The sequence below is a fragment of the Pongo pygmaeus genome, chromosome 2 (genome assembly GCF_028885625.2).
Source record: "Pongo pygmaeus isolate AG05252 chromosome 2, NHGRI_mPonPyg2-v2.0_pri, whole genome shotgun sequence".
Taxonomy (NCBI): Eukaryota; Metazoa; Chordata; class Mammalia; order Primates; family Hominidae; genus Pongo; species Pongo pygmaeus.
In genome coordinates, this window is record NC_085930.1 from 84,301,637 (window position 1) to 84,324,663 (window position 23,027).

Sequence of the window (23,027 nt, forward strand, 5' to 3'; positions counted from 1 at the left end):
GCAGGTCTAAGAATAGAAATCAGGACTCTTAGCTGTCTACCTCTGATACATTTCATTACACTGGCCTGTCTCAGGTTCTGATGTGGAAAGGTATTAAAATTAGCAAGCTGTTTGATTAAATAGTATCATTGAAATACCAAGCCTTAAGCACCTACAGAAAACCTGAAGAAAATTCCATAAATGTCTGAATTTGTTGGCTCAGATATTTTATCCAACAGGGTATGGGATGTATCCATAAATATTCTGGACTTAATCTAACAAAGCCCTAAATAAGGAAATAATTTCATTTAGTGGAATAAGTGCACATGTCAAATGTTATTGAAAGTTAAAGGGATGTGCCTGTCACTTAATACACTAGAATTTTAATCAGATTTCTGATTAGGCTGGGATTTTATTTCTTCTCTATTTCAGGCTTCAAGTGTTTGGAGTCTTAGTAAATAATTCATGTAAAACTTAGAGAATATCTAGATCTCTTCACCAGAATCTGAGTATTTAGTACCTACATTCTGGGCCAATTATTCCCATAGACTTACCAAACTTTTAACACTAGTTATGATCTCCTGAGCAAGTGGAGAATAAATAGTTTACTTCCAAATAATAAATACATTCATTCCTGTGTCAGGACAATAGGAATGGCACTTAAAAATTAAGAATAGACTCTCTTATTCGACAAATCTGGAGTCTAGTGCAGGTTATGCCACATTCCTGCTGTATGACCTGGGATTTGTCTTTGTTCTGTTTACTGTTGTGTCCCCATAAGAATGTATGACACACGGCTGGGCAAAGTGGCTCAAGCCGGTAATCCCAGCACTTGGGGAGTCCAAGGCAGCTAGATCACTCGAGCCTGGGAGTTCGAGATCAGCCTGGGCAACATAGTGAAACCCCCATCTCTACCCAAAACACAAAAAATTAGCTGGGTGCGCACCTGTGGTCCCAGCTATTCAGGAAGCAGAGGTTGCAGTAAGCTGAGATAACACCACAACATGGGTGACAGAGTAGACCCCATCTCAACAACAACAAAAAAAGAATGTGTGACACATAGCAGATGCCCCAACAAATATTTGTGGAATTAATGAACTATGAGGCCTTGACCTCATAGTTCTTGATCTCAGTTCTGTGTTATCTGGGTCTAGTTGGATAACAAGTAGAAAGCTGTTTTAGAAAATTCTGACACTTTTGCTGACATGCCAACACATATAAGAAACAGGTTATGGAATTCCCGTTGGATAATTGCTCCTACATTTTTTTGATGATGGAAGAAAAAACTCAAGTTCACTTACACAGCAAAGGAAAAGTAATGCCAAACACAAAGACCATGACTCCTCCAAACATGGATATAAGGAAATAGCTCGCCAACATGACCACCATAACGAACGTTGTGGGGTAGCGCTTCTTCATCCGGCGAAGGACGTCTTTATTGTGGGCTGCCCACACAAACCCTGTGAACACCAGCACCACCACGATCCCTCCCAGGATCATGTTGAAGGGACTCAGAAACCTGAAATATGAGGAAGAAAAAATGAGGGGTGACTAGTTCAGCAATAGAAGTAGCAAAAGGAGAAAGAGGAGTAAAAACAATTATTGAGAACTTACTAATACTTTAATACTTTATCTAAATTGTCTCATTTGATTTCTCATAACCTTATAAAGGAGGTACTATTAGTTCATTTCTCAAATGAAGAAGCTAAGGCACAGAGGTTAGAAAATGGTGGCGAAGGCCAGGAATGGTAGTTCACACCTGTAATCCCAGCACTTTTGGAGGCCGAGGTGGGAGGATCACTTGAGCCCAGGAGTTCAAGACCAACCTAGGCAACACGGCAAAACCCATCTCTACAAAAATATGAAAATTAGCCAGGCGTGGTGACACATACCTGTGTTCCCAGCTACTCAGGAGGCTGAGGTGGGAGGATCGCTTGAACCTGGGAGGTTGACGCTGCAGTGAGCCAAGATTCCCCCACTGCACTCCTGGCTGGGTGACAGAGTGAGACCTTATCTCAAAAAAAAAAAAAAAAAAAAAAAAGTGCAGCTGAGATCACACCCAAGCAGTTCCCATCAAAGTAGCTCATCAGAGGTCCACAATTTTGAAGACTAAAACTTCTTTTGAAGGTACTATGTTTAGCTTCCATACATCCTGGGCTCTAGTACACAGTAGGTGGTGTTTTCTTAACTCTAAAGGTTTATTTAAATCCTCAAAGAAGCTCATGATGGATGAATGTAGAATACGGGCCACATAATGGACTCCATGGGCTAGATCCAGTCCACAGTCACATTTTTGTTTGGCCTGTACAGTGTTTTTAAAAAATTTTACTTGAAATCCATGTGTTAAAAAAAAAATCCATAAAACTTGGGATTTCTTGTTCTCCTGGAACAAGAAAATCTAACAGTGCTAGGCCCACTTTCCCACATGTCAACAGCTGGCTTGAGTGCCTTCTCATTCAGACAGAATAAATACTCTCCATTGAGCCCCAGTCCACACTGCTCTCTACTGCATCATGGACACAGAGGCCCAAAGTGAGGTGCTATTAATCATTGTTTTTGTTTTTGTTTTTTTTTTTTATTGGAGACAGAGTCTTGCTCTGTCACCCAGGCTGGAGTGCAGTGGCACGATCTTGGCTCACTGCAACCTCCGCCTCCTGGGTTCAAGCAATTCTTGTGCCTCAGCCTCCCGAGTAACTGGGATTACAGGTACATGCCACCACGCCCAGCTAATTTTTTGTATTTTCAGTACAAGTAGGATTTTGCCATGTTGGCCAGGCCGGTCTTGAATTCCTGACGTCAAGTGATCCGCCCAGCTCAGCCTCCCAAAGTGCTAGGATTACAGGCATGAGCCACACCATGCCCAGTCTAATCATTGTTTTTCTAATAGCTGGCCTGAATCGCTCTCTTACATAACCTGCCTGCCCCATGGAGGCATTTGAGTTTATGACTCCTCACATAGACAGTTCATTGTAAGTGTTTTAAAATGCCCAAAGTATCATTAGGAGATGAGTTACCAATGCAGATTTTCAAGCACACAGTTCCAGATTCATTCTTATATAAGCCAAATGTTTAGTATGTGATAGCAATTACACTACTATTGATAATGGAGGAAACACATTATGTAGAAGAAATTTATGCCAGGCATGGTGGCACACACCTGTAATCCTAGCACTTTGCGAGGCCTAGGTGGGTGGATCACCTGAGGTCAAGAGTTCAAGGCCAGCCTGGCCAACGTGGTGGAACCTCGTCTCTACTAAAAATACAAAAATTAGCTGGGCATGGTGGTACATGCCTGCAATCCCAGCTACTTGGGAGGCTGAGGCAGGAGAATCGCTTGAACTCAGAAAGTAGAGGTTGCAGTGAGCTGAGATCGCGCCATTGCACTCCAGCCTGGGCAACAAGAGCAAAACTCTGTCTCAAAATAATAATGATAATAATAAGAAGAAATTTAGACAAAGTTTCTGGCATTACAGTCACCCACCCCAATCCACTTGTGTATACAAAACCCTTAACAAGACCTCTGTGGTGGGCTGGTACAATGAGTTACTTAATTTTTTACCCTAGAGGCTAATGAGGATTTTACCTGGGAAGGACACAGATGGTAGTGTGTTTTCCTCATGCCCTGAATAGTAACATTGCTGATTTGAAATAAGGGATGGGGGAAGACAGGATAAGGGAGGGTGATGCCAAGAGCTTACTTTCTCTGAAATGGAAGAGATGAAGAACTCATGCTCATATTGGGATTCATATTCAGGATAAACACAATTCTTTTTCAAAAATCCCTTTAAATTTTAGCTCTGTTTCTGCCTACTGAAACATAAAAGGAATTTTGAACATTTTAAAATTAAGAGTGAAAGCTTTTCACACCTGAATGGGTGAAATTAAGGGATAAAATCAATGTCAAACTGCTTTGAAAAAGCTAAAAATTTCTATTAAGATGCACAAAGTTAAACGGTGGTAAGAGTAGTTGCATATAATTTTTTTTTTTTTTTGAGATGGAGTTTCACTCATTGCCCAGGCTGGAGTACAAAGGCGCGATCTCGGCTCACTGCAACCTCTGCCTCCCGGGTTCAAGCAATTCTCTTGCCTCAGCCCCCGTAGTAGCTGGGATTACAGGCACCCGCCAACACGCCCAGCTAATTTTTGTATTTTTAGTAAAGACGGGGTTTCACCATGTTGCCCAGGCTGGTCTCGAACTCCTGACCTCATGTGATCCACTCCCCTCGGCCTCCCAAAGTGCTGAGATTACAGGCATAAGCCACCGCACCCAGCCAGTTGTACATAATTTAAAACTAAACTCTACAATAATAAGTTGCTTATTTCATTCAAAATCCTTGAAAATACTTGTATCCTTCAAGCCAATAAATCCCCTCCTCAGAATATAGTCTAAGGAATTAAAAATGCAAAGACTGAGTTGTAACAGTATTGATATTAGTGGTATTTATGATTAAAAACTTTCAGAAACAACCTATATGGCCAACAATTTACTGTGGTATTGTATACACAGCTATGTTTAAAACATTGAAGTGCATTTAATAATATAGGAAGACATTACATATTGAGTGGGTAAAAGCAACTGTAATACATAATGCATTGTCTGTTAGGTAGATTTATCATATAAGTTAGATAGCTCAGAAGTAGAAATTTCTAGGCTGAGTGCAGTGGCTCAAGCCTGTAATCCCAGCACTTTGGGGGGCCGAGGTGGGTGGATCTTTTGAAGTCAGGAGTTCGAGACCAGCCTGGCCAACGTGGTGAAACCCCACCTCTACTAAAAATACAAAAATTAGCTGGGCCTGGGCTGGGCATGGTGGCTCATGCTTGTAATCCCAGCACTTTGGGAGGCTGAGGCGGGCAGATCACCTGAGGTCAGGAGTTCAAGACCAGCCTGGCCAACATGGTAAAACCCTGTCTCTACTAAAAATACAAAAAATTAGTTGGGCTTGGGAGCAGGAGCCTGTAATCTCAGCTACTCGGAGGCTGAGGCAGGAGAATTGCTTGAACCTGGGAGGCGGAGTTTGTAGTGAGCCGAGATGGTGCCATTGCACTCCAGCCTGGGCAACAAGAGGAAAACTACGTCTCAAAAAAAAAAAAAAAAAAAAAATTAGCCAGGCATGGTGGCAGGCACCTGTAGTCCCAGTTACTTGGTAGGCTGAGGCAGAAGAATCACTTGAACCCGGGAGGCAGAGGGTGCATTGACCTGAGATTGCGCCACTGCACTCCAGCCTGGGTGACAGATTGAGACTCTGTTTCCAAAAAAAAAAAAAAAAAGAAATAGAAATTTCTATAATTAGTATATTATTTCATAATCAGAAATAAAATGAATATATAAAAAAAGGAAATACAAAAATATAAAAGCAGCTGCTCTCCAACCCACAACCCCCGCTTGGCACAGACCAACCGCAAAAGTCCATCTCTACTTGTCCCATCTTGCCAACAACATTAATGGAATTTCAGTTCATGAACCACAGTGAAGCTGTTCCTTCTCCGATCCAAACCCTGGTTTTCTGCTCATCCTCCAGATCCTCTTGTGCTAGTCTGTAGCACCCCAGTGCCCTAAGCTTCCCCAATACCCAGCACATGTGCCATTCTGTCTGCCGTCTTCCCCTCCCTCTTGGTTCTGTGTTACCTGGGTCTACTTGGCCTCTCTGTACTTTTCTTTCTTTCTATTTTATTTTATCTGGATTATGCCCTGTCTTCTGACATAACCCCGGAATTTGTCTAGGAAAGACAAAAATTTCCTTATACGCCTGAGGAAGGAAAGAATCTGATGAGTCAAAACCACAATCCCCTTCAGCAGTTTGTAGAGAGTGGAGAGTGAATGAAGAGGCCTTGAAACTCTTATAGATTAACATATCTAATTCCCAGCATCACAAAAGATTCTAGGCCAGTGTGGTAGCTCATGTCTGTAATCCCAGCACTCTGGGAAGCCGAGGTGGCAGATGGATCGCTTGAGCCCAGGAGTTTGAGACCATCCTAGGCAACATGGCAAAACCAAAACCCCATCTCTCCAAAAAAAAAAAAAAAAAACACCCCATAAAAATTAGCCAGGTGTGGCAGCACACACCTACAGTCCCCACTACTTGGAAAGCTGAGGTAGGAGGATCACCTGAGCTCAGGAGGTCAAGGCTGCAGTGAGCTGTGATGGTGCCACTACGCTCTAGCCTGGGTAACAGAGTGAGATGCTGTCTCTATTAAAAAATAAAAAGATACTTAGAGAAATTGAAAAATTATACCAAAGACTACAGTATAGTAGGATAAGAGGAGTTTATTTCCATTTGCTTATTTTTATTTTCATATTTTTTTCAATGGCCATGTATTCCTTGATGAATAAAACAACTGGTATTTACAAATGAACAAATGAAATTGGGGAAAGGCTCCTGAATGTAAAAAACCCTTTTACAAAGCCTTGACTTTGACCTATAACCCACCCAAATGTTTCTTCTGAGCCGTAAAGAAAAGCAAAGATCGCCGGGTGCAGTGGCTCACACCTGTAATCCCAGCACTTTGGAGGCTGAGGCAGGCGGATCACAAGGTCAGGAGATCAAGACCATCCTGATCAACATGGTGAAACCCCGTCTCTACTAAAAATACAAAAATTAGCCTGGCTTGGTGGCATGTGCCTGTAATCCCAACTACTTGGGAGGCTGAGGCAGGAGAATTGCTTGAACCTGGAAGGTGGAGGCTGCAGTGAGCCGAGACTGTGCCACTGCACTCCTGACTGGGTGACAGAGCGAGATTCCGTCTCAAAAAAAAAAGCAAAGCAAAACAAAGATCAAATCAACACAAACAACTCAAATGGAGGATTGAAATTTAAGGAAATTCCTTTGCATACCCTGCAAGTAGGAGTGGGTTGGCTGGCAGCAAAGCATCAAAGGGCTCCTACTCAGTTCATTCTGGAATACTTATTAAAATAATAATTCATGAAGTGAAGCATATAACAAAATTCATGTCAAGCTTCTTTTATTTTCCTCTAGACAAGTAAAACAGATATTTAGGTTGAGTGCCTAAAGTCCAGGACAAAGAACAATGAAAAATCCAGGCCTAACTCAAGCAATTCCAAATTTGCTTTCACCTGTTCTGGTTGCTCATGTTCAAGGGAAAAGAACAGAGCTTGAAGTTCTATAGAACTGGTTTTAGTTCATAACCTGCCCAACAACAGTCTATAATTAGAAAGCAAGCAAGTTTCCAAGCTGGAAAAAAACGAACGAAGTTACTCTGAGCAGAAATGATTTTCTTCTGTATCTGATAAAATGTATACCACTCCAATGCCCTGGCACTTACCTGTACTTGGAACAAAAGACAGACAGACACAGACACACACACACACACACCTCCTCTAGAGATTAACAGAAATTCTCAGAAATTTGGGAACCAGTTCTTGCCTGAGATGCTTTTTAGTCAACAGTTGGGCTGTTTATCACACCAATCACAACAAACCCCAAAGACTTTTAGGACAAAACTTTCCCTAAACATGCCACCCATCTTTCATGTAGACAGCTGCCTCTGGGGTCTGCTGGGTGGAGTTTCACTTACTGATAGTCCTTGAGTAAGAAAGAGGGCCGGGTGCGGTGGATCATAACTGTAATCCCAGAACTTTGGGAGGCTGAGGTGGGTGGACCAGCTGAGGCCAACCTGGCCAACATGGCGAAACCCCATCTCTACTAAAAACATAAAAATTAGCTAGGCGTGGTGGCGCATGCCTGTAATCCCAGCTGTTCAGGAGACTGAGACACGAGAATCACTTGAACCTGGGAGGTGGAGGTTGAAGTGAGCTGAGATTGTGCCACTCCAGCATGGGCGACAGAGCCAGACTCTGTCTCAAAAAAAAAAAAAAAAAGAATGAGGGATGGTGAGAGAGAAGGGAGAAACAGCAGGACCTAGTTTTGCAACTCAAAAACCATTATGTTTTTCTATTGTGAAATTAAAAATATATTAATACATATGGTTGTATATATTTTAATTATATATATTTAAAATATGAACATGTATTGCCCAATTCCAATAAATAATTAATAAATCCCTATAATAGTTACATATTCTAGGGCAGTCATTTATGGTTATAAAAAGGTTTAGAATCCCATCAGAGAAATTTTGTAGCAGTCTTCAAAGATGAATCAGTCTAGTCCAATTATACAGATAACTAAACTGAGGCCCAGAGAAGAAACATATCCAAAGGGATCCAGGAGAGAAACAAGAAAACAAGGGTGCCAGTTGTGGCAGCAACTCACAGTAGAACCCATTCTGTCATGTTAACCGGCTTTAGGGATTTCCCCCACACTCTAAGTAACCTACTATAACCAAGGATCATCCTGGAAAATCCCTCTACACTCTCATTTCTCTCTGAAACAAGCTGGCTATTAGTGGGTGTGGATACAGGTTCTAAACTTGCCAACGTGATTCAGTAGCTATATCTATAGTTTTACCACAAGTTACTGAAGGGGGAAAAAAAACTTACAAAATTTTAGAGCTAGGAAGGATCTTGCCAACCCACCTCATTTTACACATAAGCAAGCTAAGGAATATACAAGTTAATAAATTTGTCCAAGGCCACCAATTGCAAAGTTGGCAATAAAAGTTTGCCATAACAGAAATCCTCGCATCAACTCAAGGCCACATTTGGTGACTCCTGTCAGGCTGCAAGGCCAAAAAGAACCACCAAAGAGGCAGCAAAATATTTCCTGAGGGGTACAGGCAGCTTTGCACTGAGTTCCCATTTTCTGACTGAAAAAGCTATTTTTGAAGTGTGGTTCCTGAGGAAGTCTGACTCACCGAAAAAGCGGGGAACAATATACTCACGGTGGACTTCTCTAAATTGGCGATGTTTCTCTGTGGTCGTTAATCAGCCAGAGGGATCACTGCAAATACGAACCCACCCAACCATTTTCTTGCTTCTCATTGTTCTTAAACTAAAAACAGAATTCTTTAAACATTCTACAAGGCTTCGCAGGGTCTGGACCCTGCCTGCCTCTGCAGCCAGGGCCACTGTATATAGTTGTGGAGTTGGTGCCTGGCTGAAGGGGTAAGTGGGGCCTGGAATCCAGGTCACACACTCCACAAGCCAAGGCCAAAATTTGGCTTTGGCTATATCTGCTAGGAGAGGAAGAAGTGCCTTAGTAATTAGCATGAGGGAACTCTCAGGGCTAGCAACTGGCCTACCTGCCAGCTTTGTCACACCATCTCCTGATTGCACCCCCATCCACTCAGGGTTTCTATCTACCCTAGAACTCACCTTGCCTTTTGGCCATCTCAGGGTGAGGTGAATCAGGCAGAGAGGATAGTTTGTGTACAGGTCTCACTCCACCCTCCTTGAAGTCTCAGCTCAGTCAGCCTTTCCTCAGTCTCTCTGACCAGAGCACAGCTCCATATGCCTTTTCTTTTCTTTTTTCAAGAAAGGTTCTTCCTCTGTCACTCAAGCTGGAGTGTGATGGCATGGTCATAGCTCACTGCAGCCTCTATCTCCCACACTCAAGTGACCTTCCTCAGCCTTCTGAGTAGCTGAAACTACAGGTGAGTGCCAGCTTGCCTGGCTAATTTTTAATTTTTTTTTTTTTTTTTTTTTTTGAGACAGAATCTCGCTCTGTCGCCAGGCTGTAGTGCAGTGACCCGATCTCGGCTCACTGCAACCTCTGACTCCCTGGTTCAAACGATTCTCCTGCCTCAGCCTCCTGAGTAGCTGGGATTAAAGCATGCGCCACCACACTCAGCTAATTTTTGTATTTTTAGTAGAGACGATGTTTCACCATGTTGGCCAGGCTGGTCTCGAACTCCTGACCTCAAGTGATCCGCCTGCCTCAGGCTCCCAAAGTGAAGAGCTATTTTTGACTATAGGCATAAATGTGGGCTTTGGACACAAATCAGTCTTGAGTAAATGAGAACAGTGTCTCCTTGGCCTAAGGATCATGGAATAAAGGAGATTGTACAGTAGGTAAAACTGAACAGGAGCCTGTCTCTTTTGTTACAGAAAGGTCATAGTGAGATTTTCCTAACCAACTGAATTAGGAAGGCCTAGAGGATTTATTGCATTCTTGCCATTCCCTAAATATTTACTGTATCCTGTGTAATTTGGCACAAATTAAACACTCACATCCAAAACAACCATTGTCTTTTTAGCAGTTGGCATGTTAAAAGTGTTCATACTAAGACATGCCTTAGGAACCTCCAGATTTCATTTCGTTTTTAATAAACAACAGGTTGGACTTGGATTAAAAACCATAAATCTGACGCTTCCCACAGTGACGGAGCTTCAAATAATAGTTGTGTACAAAGCTCTGATTAGACTTCATGAAACCCTTTTTAACTTTTCATTATGGAAAACTTCTGACATATACATAGGTAGAGAGAATAATGTATAATGAATCCTCATGTATGCTCATCACTGCTTTCAACAATTAGCAACCCATGGTTACTCTTACAACCAATGCTTTTTGGGGAACAGAAGTAGAAAGATATTTGTTTACAAACTGTTCTTCTTGAATGATTTTAGAAAATTAAAAAAAAAAAAAAAAAGGCTGGGTACAGTGGCTCACACCTGTAATCCCAGCACTTTGGGAGGCTGAGGTGGGGGGATAACTTGAGGATAGGAGTTCGATACCAGCCTGGCCAACATGATGAAACCCTGTCTCTACTAAAAAATACAAAAATTAGCCAGGCATAGTTGTGCGTGCCTGTTATCCCAGCTACTTGGAGGCTGAGGTAGGAGAATCGCTTGAACCTGGGAGGCAGAGGCTGGAGTGAGCCAAGATCCTGCCATGGCATCCAGCTTGGGCGATGCAGCGAGACTCTGTCTTAACAAAACAAAACAAACAAAAGCTACTGAGAACTGTCACATGGCAAATTCTTACAGAGCTGTGGAGAGAAGACAGGGGCTGGACAAATGCTAACAAGCTTGGTAACACAGACTTCCTTCCCACAAGTTTCCTGTCTATTTACCCCTCACTAACCCCCAATTTCTGCATTCTTTTTGTTCCTCTGAGACGAGGAGAAGCTGCACCAATGAGATATGAAGCAGATTAGAAGAAGCAGGGCTTTCTGCCTTCCAGGTGTCTCCTTTAGCAAATCGCATAATGAGAAGGAAGGCCAGGAAATCCTATCGTATATCAATGATGAATGCTTGCAAACCTGAAGTTGTTAGCCTGAAGGTTTTGCCTAAAATTACAGGGCTTGAAGGCATTCTCAGAAACAGGAAGCCACGCTCATTTCAAGAGACAGAGGATGGTATTAAGGGTTAAGTTTTCTAAAGCTGAGTGATAAGGATAGAATTCATTTGTCCAAAAAATAAAAAATACAAAATTTCCAATATTGATGCTTAATTAGATATTAAGTGGGTAGGTCAAGAACGGGTCTTGACCTTTTTGAACTGGATTTCCTGTACAGAGCTCTCTGTCCCTAAGCTGATTGAGAGCTTCTCCTCTCTAAGACAGGGGGCCAGGAATCCAAAATACACTCATTTATTTGCACACTTACCTAGAATCATTGTAAATCCTTACCTAGGGAAAGGAAACAGAAACTACCAACCAAAGGCCAAAAGTAGCAGGCAATATTGAAAAAAAAAAAAAGCTGGACGCAGAGGGGAGAGAAGTTCAGATAAACAAAGTTACATAAATAGTATCAAGTGTGTGCCAGGCATACCTCTCGCCTGTCATCCCAGCACTTTGGAAGACCAAGGCAGGAGGATTGCTTGAGCCCAGGAGTTCGAAACCAGCCTGGGCAACATGGCAAAAACCCTTCTCTACAAAAAAAAAAAAAAAAATACAAAAATTAGCCAGGCTGGTGGCACATGCCTATAGTCCCAGCTACTCAGGATGCTGAGGCAGGAGGATCACCTGAGTCCAGGGAGGTAGAGGTTGTAGTGAGCCATGACTGCATCACCGTACTCCGGCCTGGGCAACAGAGTGAAACCCTGTCTCAAAATATACATATATATATATATGTATATGTATGTATATATACACACATATACACACATACACTGTGAGAGGTTATTTAATGAAAAACAATCCTTATTAAAGATTTATATTTATTTATTTATTTTTTACTCGGGGTCTCACTCTGTCACCCAGGCTGTAGTGCAGAGGCGTGCGTTCTTGGCTCATTGCAACCTCCACCTCCTATGCTCAAAAGATCATCCCACCTCAGCCTCCCAAGTAGCTGGGACCACAGATGCATGCCACCACGCCAGGCTAATTTTTTCTATTTTTGGTAGAGATGGGGTTTCGCCATGTTGCCCGGGCTGGTCTTTAAACTCCTGAGCTTAGGCGATCCACCCGCCTCGGCCTTCCAAAGGGCTGGGATCACAGGCGTGAGCCATCACCTCCAGCCTAGATAAAGATTTTGAGATTAAAATGTTACTGTGTGTTGACAGACCTCTTAAAGTTCTGTATTCAGAAGAAACACATAAGCCATCAGAGGAAGACAGGTGCCAGCCTCAAGTGCAAATAAATGGGCATGGAAGGGCAGGAGAATTCTGAGAGGATTTGGGAAGGCTGGTGGAGTTGTACTCCTGGCTATATCCTCAGAGCCTAGACACTGTCTGCCACATGGTAGGTGCTCAGTATTTGTTTAATGGAATAGAAGGATCTGAGCTGTGGGTTAGGATAAGTAAAATTTAATAAACGTTTATCCTGTCTACATACTCAATGCCTCCCCTATTCCCAACACCTGAGAGATTTGGAATTTGGAATAATAATGTACAGGGGAGATCAGGTAAGTCAGGTTGAGAAGGATGTGTTTATGTAGGTGTGTATTTCTGTACACTTGCTATACTTGTATACAAATTAGTTATCATGTGTTCAGTGTGGTCTTGCTGCCTTTCCATGAAGGCAGGAATTACAGCTGTCCTACTCTTCACTATCTCCTAGCAGTGTCTGAGAAGTTGGTAAGTGCTTCATACTCTTGTTAATTGAATGAATGAAGCAACACAAATAAGAGTAATGTTGTAGAACTGGTGTTGAAGCTGACTAATCTCAAAAACATTTCCACTTGCTTTAGTATAAACAGACTGCAACTCATTCTATCTGCAATCATTTTAATAGATTCTGATCCAGAGCCTCCCAGGGTTGCCTTACCCTTTTTTTCCTCTACCAGCTGGAAACTTGGTTCTTCATCTTTACAGCATTTAAAGGTACAAACAATATGAACATTTCATAATACCAGATGCTGGGAGCCACAGGCCTAGAACATATTACAGAGCCACTGAGCCACGTTCATTTTGAAAAGATTACATTAATGCTCTTTTCAAACTTAGAATTACAGAATTCCAGAAACTCCTTACCATCTTGAGTAACTGAAAGCATAAAGCGGCAGCTGTCAATTCCACCCTCCTGCAACATCTCTATAGGCCAAATGATCAGGCCACATGGTGAGGAGTTGCTTTAGCTGAGAAAACATGGGCTCATTCCTTCAGCAGCTACATGGTTCTATCTAAAGGGGGAGGCACAAATGTATATACATAAGAATAAATGCAGCTTTCTTGCTGGAGAAGCAGCAGAGGCATTTTTATATGTTGCAAATTCTGTGTGTGGTTGGTGATTCTGAGGCCACGCCAGAAAATATGAGTTCTAATGGCAGAAAAGTTTTTTTTTTTTTTTTTTTAGACAGGGTTTCACTATGTTGCCCAGGCTAGTCTTAAACTCCTGGTCTTGAGCAATCCTCCCATCTCTGCCTCCCGAAGTGTTGGGATTACAGGTGTGAGCCACTATACCCATCCAGGAAAGAACTTTTCAGAATAAGACAGCAATAGTATTGCAAATGTTTTAAGAGTCAGGAATGCAGGTGAATTTGGTTAATCAAGAGCTTTAGAAAATTTGCAATATGGCTTAATGGAAAAAATATTTCACTTCCTATTATTAGCAGCTTTAGTTCCAATTAGCCTGTGACCTCGAGCTTTTATATTTCAGAAGTTACGGGGTTCAAGAGGATCAGTATTTCTCCTAGGGGTGTATATCACAATCACTTAGGAAGTTAGAGAAAAAGAAAAAAACAACAGATGCCTGGACCCTGCCAAGAACTATACATTTTGAATCACGGAAGGTGACATCTGGGCATACAGGTATATTTATTTAAATTTTCTTTTGAGCCAGACCAATCCAGTGCCTCTCAGATTTTAATGTACCTATGAATCATCTGAGATTTTTGTTAAAATGTAGATTCTAACCCAGTGGGTCTGAAATGGGGCCTGAGATGCTTCACTTCTGACAAGCTCTCAGGCGAAAGATGCTGCTGTTCCATGGCTCACACACTGAACAGAGTTCTCCAGCTCAAATCGTTTGGCATTCCATTAAGCACAAAGAAGTTTTCGTCAACAACTAGAATGTATCACAGGCTTAGTACTTAAATTGCAAGTGCCATTAGGTGTTGCCTTTGTTTTTCACTCTGAAGATCAAGGTAGAGACTTCTATTGTTGTGTGTGATGTGAAAAGAATATCTTAATCCCAAAACGTCTCACATCAAGGATGCAGAAGGTAAGCTATGGCAACTTCAATCTTAGACACTTTTCCTTCTTGATGTAAAGGATCCAAAGGCATTTCCAGCAAAACGCAAGTTTCCTAGCCTGTTATTCATGCTGTTCCTTTTAAATAATTCAATCTCTTCTGATCAGAAGTTTAACACAGATTTATCTCTATCCTAATCCCTCTTAATCTCCATCTTGGTATGGGCAGTTTTTTCCAGTGTTTCTGGATCTAGATAGTATTTGCTATGTTCTTCCCTCACCCTTCCTGAAACCTTGAAGAGGAGGCCCTCTCTATCCTCATCTAAGCCAGTTTCCAACATTGGAGAGCTGAGGCTAGAGCACTCCTACAATGCCCTTGAGGCTCTCCTCACCAGGAGGGGATGGAACCATTGTTGAACATTCTTTTATCCAGGTCACATTTTCACATACACTCTACCTAGATATTCTGATAAACTAGAGAGAAGTCTGTGGAGGATCCAGATGAACAGCTTCCAGCACTGCTCTGACCTAACCATCTACTAGCATCCCCGAAAGAGGATAGTTCTCTTTAGAATGAGAAGTGTTCTGGAATCAAGGACGCTCCCTAACTCTGAAGATGTTTGGTTTCTTCCTCGTGACTCACAGGAAGACAGAATAGTAGTTAAGAACACAAGCCTAAGTTTGTGACTTTGAGTAAATCATTTAACCTCTCTGAGCCTCAGGTTTAATAATAAAAAAAAAAATAACAGGTTTTTAAAATTGGGTTCTATGACATAATGCAGGTAAAATACTTTGCAAGGTACCTGACACACAGAGCACTCAATAAATCTTTATTTATATTATTAAATGATAAAGAAAGAAAAGAGAACAATTGGTGGAAAAAACTACTGACTGTGTTTATAGTTGCATAGAAAACAGTTAGGGGTTATATACCAAACTTTTACTGAAGTATGAAGGAAATTTCACATTTTATCCACATAATTTTCAAATCAACTTTTACTACTAGCCTGTATCTTTTGTAAGTTTTTAAAAATAAGGATAAGTTTTAAAAACTTCATGGCTACTTTTCACTTTTTCACTTCAAAATTTTCATTGACAACCAACAACTCTTATTTGAAAGGAAAATGAGGAGGGCCAACACCCCTAAACTACCTGAGTTGGTGGCCTAAGGCACAATACTGACGGAGCTATATTTAGTCAAAGGGCTGGCCCCTGGCCTTCACAGTGAAAAATGGATTCTATCAAAAGCAGGAAGACTGTCTGAGCTTGTGCCTGGTCTGGGCAGCATACATGTCTGAAGAAAATAAACTTTTTTTTTTTTTTTTTAATTATTGGTCTGTGTCAAACTTTGCCCCACATCTAAGTTACCTCAAGAAAATACCTCCGCAACTAGATCACCAGATAAGATGCCCTCCTGCTTCTTTGCAAAGAGAAAGAAAAAAACAAAAACTGATGCAAACCTATTTACTACTTATTTTGTTTTAAAGACATTTTTGGCCAGGCACGGTAGTCCCCGCCTGCAATCTCAGTGCTTTGACAGCCAAGGTGAAAGGATGGCTAGAGCCCAGAAGTTAAGACCAGCCTGGGCAACATAGTGAGACCCCATCTCTAAAAAAAAAAAAAAAATTAGCCAGGCTTTGTGGCACGCACCTGGGGTCCCAGCCACTTGGGAGACTGAGGTAGGTGGATTGCTTGAGCCCAGGAGGTTGAGGCTGTAGTGAGCTGTGATCACAGTACTGCACTCCAGCCTGGGCAACAGAACAAGACCTTATCTCAAAAGTAAATAAATATTAAAAGTTTTTAAAAAGAAATTTTTGGCCGGGCACAGAGGCTCACACCTGTAATCCCAGCACTTTGGGAGGCTGAGGTGGGCAGATCACCTGGCCAACATGGTGAAACCCTGTCTCTACTAAAAATACAAAAATTAGCCAGGCATGGTGGTGTGTGCCTGTAATCCCAGCTACTCTGGAGGCTGAGGCACGAGAATTACTTGAATTTGGGAGGCAAAGGTTGTAGTGAGACGAGATCACGCCACTGCACTCTAGCCTGGGTGACAGAAGGAGGCTCAGTCTCAAAAAAAAAGAAATTTTTTAGTGTTCCAGGGAAGCAGCCTGAAGCACAGAGCTGAGGGAAGGTTCAGAAGGCAGCTGCCTCAGGCCTCGGGCCTGCCCCGCCCTGCCCTGACTAACTTGTACCTTGGCTGCCACACTAGTTCCGAGTCCACTCAGAGCCTGTGCCCTCTATACACCAAGCCATTCCCAGAGTGCAATTCCTTAAGAATTCCTTAAGCAATGCAGAAGGATCTGTGCGATTGTCTATAGAGTCCCACATGTGGGCTTCCACCTCTGCATGGGGGTGACTGCTGTGAACCATACTCGGAAACTGTGAAGTCTACCCCTCTCCTCTGTGCTGTGTGTTTGCTCCTTCAGCTTCTCAGCAACTGCCAGGAGCCCCTGGGCCAGAATTCAAGTCTGATTCATCTTGGTGTGCTTGGAGCTTGGCATGGGGCCAGGCACAGAGAGGTGGCTCAATGTATAAGCCAATTAACTGCGAGCCAACTGAAGAAGCCACCCTTGTTCACCCTTTCCCACACCCTTCAAGTGCAAATTTCTCCCTTTTCTCCCAAGCCAGCTTGCTCCTTCTTCCCTCTACGTCTGCCCTGAAATAGAAATGTCAGACATTTAAGAGCAAATGAGTCCTTTATAAAGTCTGAGGGTAGCTTTTTCTTTAAAGATGTGTAGGAGATAATCAGCAAGATTGAGAATATCACCACCCATCCTGCATAAGCGAGAGAAGCATTTCTTAAAAGGTGAACTGGAAGGAAAGGTGGTTTCTAGGAAAGCAGGTGTACATGCAGTCTCAACACAGGATACTTTGTTAAGTATCAGGTATTGAAAAGGCCTTCTGATACATTGAAACCTCAGGCTAGGAAGCGAAGACAGAGAAAATGACCACGCCTGGCCACTGCTGGAAGAAAATGCCAGAAGGCCATCTTCCCAGAGTCATGGCAGCCTTTACCCCACAATGGGAGATGCGCCACCAGGAGACACCCCGCGTTCTGATCCCAAGCTCAGCTTTACTGTACAGTGTGGCAGGCATTAGGCAGAGAAAGCAGCAAAGTGCGTCGCCACTTGGTTGCCCTTTTTACACTAGCCCGGGTCCACACCCTGCCGCCCTAGCCAGCTCCAGGGTAGGGTTACACCACTTTCCTTTTTCTTATGTTTAAAAGACGAGGGCGCTACAAATATCTTTCTAGCAAGAGCCCGATCCTGGCACGGGGGCGGGGGAACTCTCATTTTTCTTCCCCGCGGCTGGCAAATTTTCCCCGTCGTCTTTCCCCTAGGGCTCCCCTCAAGTCTCAGCCCTTGGTGCAGAAAATGGGACCCCAGGTTACTGCGGCCTCGCCCTGCAAACAAGTTTCCACTGGCTTGGCCGCTTGCAGAATTGCCAGGGCAGGCGCTGAGCGTGGTCAGAGAGCGTCTCTACATCCCGGGATCTTGCACCCCGAGGCCCCTCCGTGCTCGCCCCGGATCGGTGTCCCGGCTAGGGGGACCCCACTTACCCCACAATGGAAATCATCATGGCAGCCACCACCAGGTAGTTGGTCTGGTAATAGAGCAGGTTGCTCACCACGCGGTTGTTCCATTTGGAAATGTCCCTGAAGTCCGGCCGGGCAAAGCGATCGGAACCCGGGAAGAAATCGTCCCAGGCGCGGAGTGGGGCGATATTAACGTCCATGTTCTCAGCTTTGCGTTCTTCGCCTCCGGAATCTGGCGGCGGCGGCGGCGGCAACCGATCAGCTGAGCTGAGTTGAAGAGTTGACAGCGGCTCTGTCTCGGTCGGCTTTGCGGTTGGTAGACAGCAGAGCAAAGGAAATTGGGAGTGGGCGGGCGTGTTTGCTCCTGTTTACTTCTTGATTGGCTCTTGGTTGGGTACAGGAAAACAGGAACCTCGAGACAGAACAAGGGACCGAGTGCAGAATAGAGATGAAATGACAGAAAGCAACTAGCGGAAATCTCCTGTCTGAAGCGAGGTGGCAATGCCTTCTCTAGCAGTCCAAATACCAGCTGCCTCCTTTGAAATACCTTTTTCGAGGGTTTACCTAGGAGCGTGTTCTCTGACTTAGAGAAAAATTTTGGCAGCTGTGCAGATGCCAATCTAAGTGAAATGAAATGGAAGGCGACTATAGTGTTAATGGAGAATGAGCTGCTTTTGAAAACTAAGTCTTACTAACCTCTGCACATCTGAATGCAATTCCCGTGTTTTCTCTGTTTCACCATGAGTCACTATGTGTGAAATCAGATTGGCAAAACGGGAAAGAAGGTCATGTAGAACAGAAGGGCTGGTTTGTTTTTTTCACTTGTCTTCTTTGTTCTCCATCTCTGTTCTCTCCAGGCTAAATTGTTGGACTGCTGTGCCATTCTGATAAAGTGATAAAGTAGGCACTCTGGCCACTTCAGTCCTGAGCTGGGCATGTTGCTTACATTTTAAAGCAAACAGTTGTCTGCAGTGAACTAGTTGTTCTGCATCCATCATTTTCTGGGCAGAAATATGCAGTCCGCTTCAAAAGTTTTCTTAGTTTTATTGCAATATTTGGTGACAACTTTCACTGAGGGACCACAATATATTCATAGATAACGTGATGTTTTGTATCCCAGCCCAAAGACCTGGCAAAAGATGTATTCGTTGTAAATTCTCTTCTAAGCTTCCGAGGGTCATCTTTTTTCAGTTAAGGGGCTGATTGGTATAATGCATGAGAAAAAAGTAGTTTGTTTAATTGTATAATGTAATAGGTAGAATTCTAAGGTGAAGATTTCTAAGACAACAGAGTCTCTAAGCCCCTAAGTGGCTTAGAGAAGGTGAATTCACTCTACTCAGATCACCAATTTTTGAAAACTTGGAAAGTAATGAAATATACTAATGCAAAGTCTAGAAAACATAATTTAATTTTCCTTATTAATTCAGAAGACAGTTAAGGAGCTTACAATGACTCTAAGAAATTACTACTACTACTGGTGTTTAGGAAAATTTGGTGATTGCATGGAATTAGTGCTAAGATATATCTTATGTGCTGCTTTTTGAATAAAGTTTAAAATGTGAAAATATTCCTGAGTGCTCATGTTTTCTTGATTCTGGAAAAATGGCATAGTGTGAAGTCAGAGAAAGCAAAATTAGAGTCCCAGCTCCTTCCTCTCTGGCAGGTGACTTTGGAGAAATTACTTAATCTCTCCCAGCCTCAGTGTCTTCATGTGTTAAGTGGGGATAACAGAACATTTGCCACATAGATGAGGATAAGTGAAGGAATGTATAGGAAATGCTTAGTGTATAATAAAGGTTCACAGTTATATGTTACTATTATTGTTATTAGCAATAGGATAGCCCACGATTCATGTCTGCTATTTATAGTGCTTTAATCTGATTTGTTTTCTATGCTTTCATTATAAACATCTACTGACTTTTCTGTACCTTGCTCCAATTTTATTGTTGTGGTTGTATCTGGGTAGGAGGAAAAGGTTGAGAATATTCAGTACAATGGCCAACAAGTATTTCGAGTTCTTTTGAGGCTCTGTGAAAGCACTGTGGGTTTTTTTTTTTTTTAAAGAGGAGAAAGGTGTAATCCTGCTCTGCCTTCAAAACTTCTGCAATCCAGTGGAAACGCTAGTTAAATACGAGACAGTGAGAGGAGTGCTAAATAGAGATGCACTGAGCCTCAGTGCTCAGTTACAGGAAGTCAGAGGGTGTGGAGGAATTCCCCAGGGCTTCAGAATGTCAAGAAGCAGCACGGTGGGCAAGCTGAGTAAATCATCTTGGTAAAGATGAGAGTGGGAACTCCAGTGGGGCCCCATACCTGCTGGTGAGATTTATGAGTATTAGAAGCTATGACCAAGAACTTTATCTTCCAGCTGCTCAGAACTGCATGACCAAAAGCTGTCAAGACTGTATTAGTAACAATATGATTACTCCTTGATCACAGGCAACTGATACCCAAGAAAGACTTATTTGTTTAAACCTCTAAAGAGGTTTAAACATAAATAAAGAAATTCTAAAAAGACAGAGAAAGCTGTTTATGGCATGATTCCCTTCTGCCTCCCTCCCAAAATGTTAACCGTTTCTCTCTTTGCGGTATGGGAGATTTTTTTTTCTCTAAACATTTCTATCTTTGTTAAATTATTTTAAATAAAAATGAACATGTAATGAGTCATTACTTTTTTCCAGTAACTGTTTGAAATGCTATTAGTAGCAGCTCTTTGTTAGTGTTCATTCTGAGGAGGGAGGGGTCAGATTCACTGTAGAGGTCTTTCTGGAGCTTTAATTTATTATTATTTTTAGAGACAGGGTCTCGCTATGTTGCCCAGGCTGGTTTTAAACTCCTGGGCTCAAGCAGTCCTCCCACCTCAGCCTCCCAAGTAGCCGGGATTACAGGCGTGGGAAGCCAAGCCCTGCTTCGTGGGGCTTTTATAATGGGACTGGAGTCTAGATAGGACCATTCAGACTATCTGTTTAAAAACCATAGCAGATAGTCTAATTGTTTATGGTATGTTCCATTTGAAGTAAAATAAACCTGTTGAAGATTTTGCTTGCATGTCTCTGTTGCTTTCATTCCTGGCAAGGGCAGATAGCTATTTCTAATCCGTCAATCAATCTAAGCCAGTGAGAGTGCCTGGTGTCACTTATCAAAATACCACCGTGGTGAGTCAGGGTGTTAGTCTCAAAGCAAGCAGATGCAGGGCCAGATGCCTTTGCAGACTTCTTCATCGGCTAGCTGTATTCTATACCTAGGCCTCAGTTTCCTCCCCGGTGAAATGGGTGAGACTGGACTAGGTGGCCTTTAAGGTGCCTGCTGCTTTTCACCATCTGAGAGAGTTGTAATGCTCACTACCACTAATCAAAGGGTATCCAGTATTGTTGGGGGTTCAGACTACAAAAGCCCATTTTGATAAGCACTAGGTTAAATCCTCAGTGAAACCATCTGTGGAGTTGTCTGGGCAAGAAAAAGTAGTTTCATAGTTGATGCTGAGACATGCGATGCAGAAGGAGGCTGGTATCTCTTGATATGGACTGTGAACTCTATTCCCACGCTCACTGCCTGGCACTGACTTTCAGCTCAGTGAATGCTATTGAACTGAACCTAATAGGGGGACCATAAAGGACAAGCTTTCCTTAAGGTTCACTGAAAACTAGGACAAGAGGAGATTAAATATCACAGTGTAGTAACAGCAGCCACATTTACTGAGTACCCATCAGGCTTTATGTACTCCATTTCAGTGGCTCTCAAACTTTACCAGCAGAGAATCACCCCAGGCTTTGCAGAAGCTGGAGGGCGGGGAGCGGGGGGGTGGTGGGGGGTGAAAATTTGTGTTAAAAAAAATTCCCAAGTGATGTTGATCAGAAACTGTATTTTGAGAGCCACTCTGGATTTTACTTAATTCTCAGTCTCACAAGGTGAATAGTGTTATGCCTACTTTATAAATGAAGAAATAGAAGTGTCTAAGGGTCTCGTAGCTCATAACTGAGAAGGATTTAAAATCAGTTACTTTTGATTCCAAATATCATTCTTGTCCCACGCCATAAAAGGAGATGTGTGTGTATGTGTATATACATACATTCTTGAACATGATCATTTCCCTCTATCCAGCCATCCAGATTCACAGTGCATATTTGTATTTCTGACTCTAGAAGAAAATAATTGAAACTTTTATCACCATTTATCTTTAGGTGATAGGATTATGGGTGTTCTAAGTTATTCTTTGATTTTTGTGATTGTTTTCCTTTATACTTTTTTCTTTGTATCTAAATATACACATTTATCTCAGGAAAAAAGTTTTAAAAAATCATTTCATTTCTGCTGAACTTATCTAACAGAATGTGACATGAAAATATTAATGCTGGCCAGGTGCGGTGGCTCACGCCTGTAATCCCAGCACTTTGGGAGGCCAAAGCCGGCGGATCATGAGGTCAGGAGATCGAGACCATCCTGGCTAACACGGTGAAACCCCGTCTCTACTAAAAATACAAAAAATTAGCCGGGCGCGGTGGCGGGCGCCGGTAGTCCCAGCTACTCGGGAGGCTGAGCAGGAGAATGGGTGAACCCGGGAGGCGGAGCTTGCAGCGAGCCGAGATTGCGCCACTGCAGTCTGGCCTGAGTAAAAGAGCGAGACTCTGTCTCAAAAAAAAAAAAAAAAAAAAAGAGAATATTGATGCTGATTTGTTCAAAGAAAATAATAATCTCCCACCCCACCAATGTAAACTGATTTAAATTTATTATTCAAGTGAGTACTTATAAAGGCAAAGATTTTGGAACCACCCTGAAAAGCAGAAAGTGAAAATTTCCTTGATCTTTGCCCCCAGAGGAAAGCTCTGGCACACTGGGATGGTTCTTCAGGAGTTTTTCATAGAATATACCAATATTTTATATAATTACGTATTAACATATAGTTTGTATAAACGCATAATGTATTGTCTACATTTTCACGCTGCAGAGCAACATTATGCACGGTATAAGATTCACCTAATTAAGCGTAGGTAATTAAGATTATAATTACAGGGCAAGGCTTTAAAGCCCATGGGAGCCCAACCGCAGTCAACCTCGCCCCTTCCTGCCGGCTCTGTTCCTGGCCCC

At 42.6% G+C, this 23,027-nt stretch overlaps 1 protein-coding gene across 1 annotated transcript in view; it reads right to left on the reverse strand.

Moving 5' to 3' along the window:
* The window catches only part of ARL6IP5 (ADP ribosylation factor like GTPase 6 interacting protein 5), a 21,687-nt gene extending 2,727 nt beyond the window's left edge, over positions 1 to 18,960 (reverse strand). The window contains exons 1-2 of the mRNA XM_054482742.2: positions 17,970 to 18,960; positions 1,281 to 1,498 (exon numbers count right to left, since the gene is read on the reverse strand). Of these exons, the coding sequence (XP_054338717.1) occupies positions 1,281 to 1,498; positions 17,970 to 18,145 (394 nt within the window). The 5' untranslated portion in view covers positions 18,146 to 18,960. The remainder of the gene's footprint in view (positions 1 to 1,280; positions 1,499 to 17,969) is intronic.
* Positions 18,961 to 23,027: the final 4,067 nt, after the last annotated feature.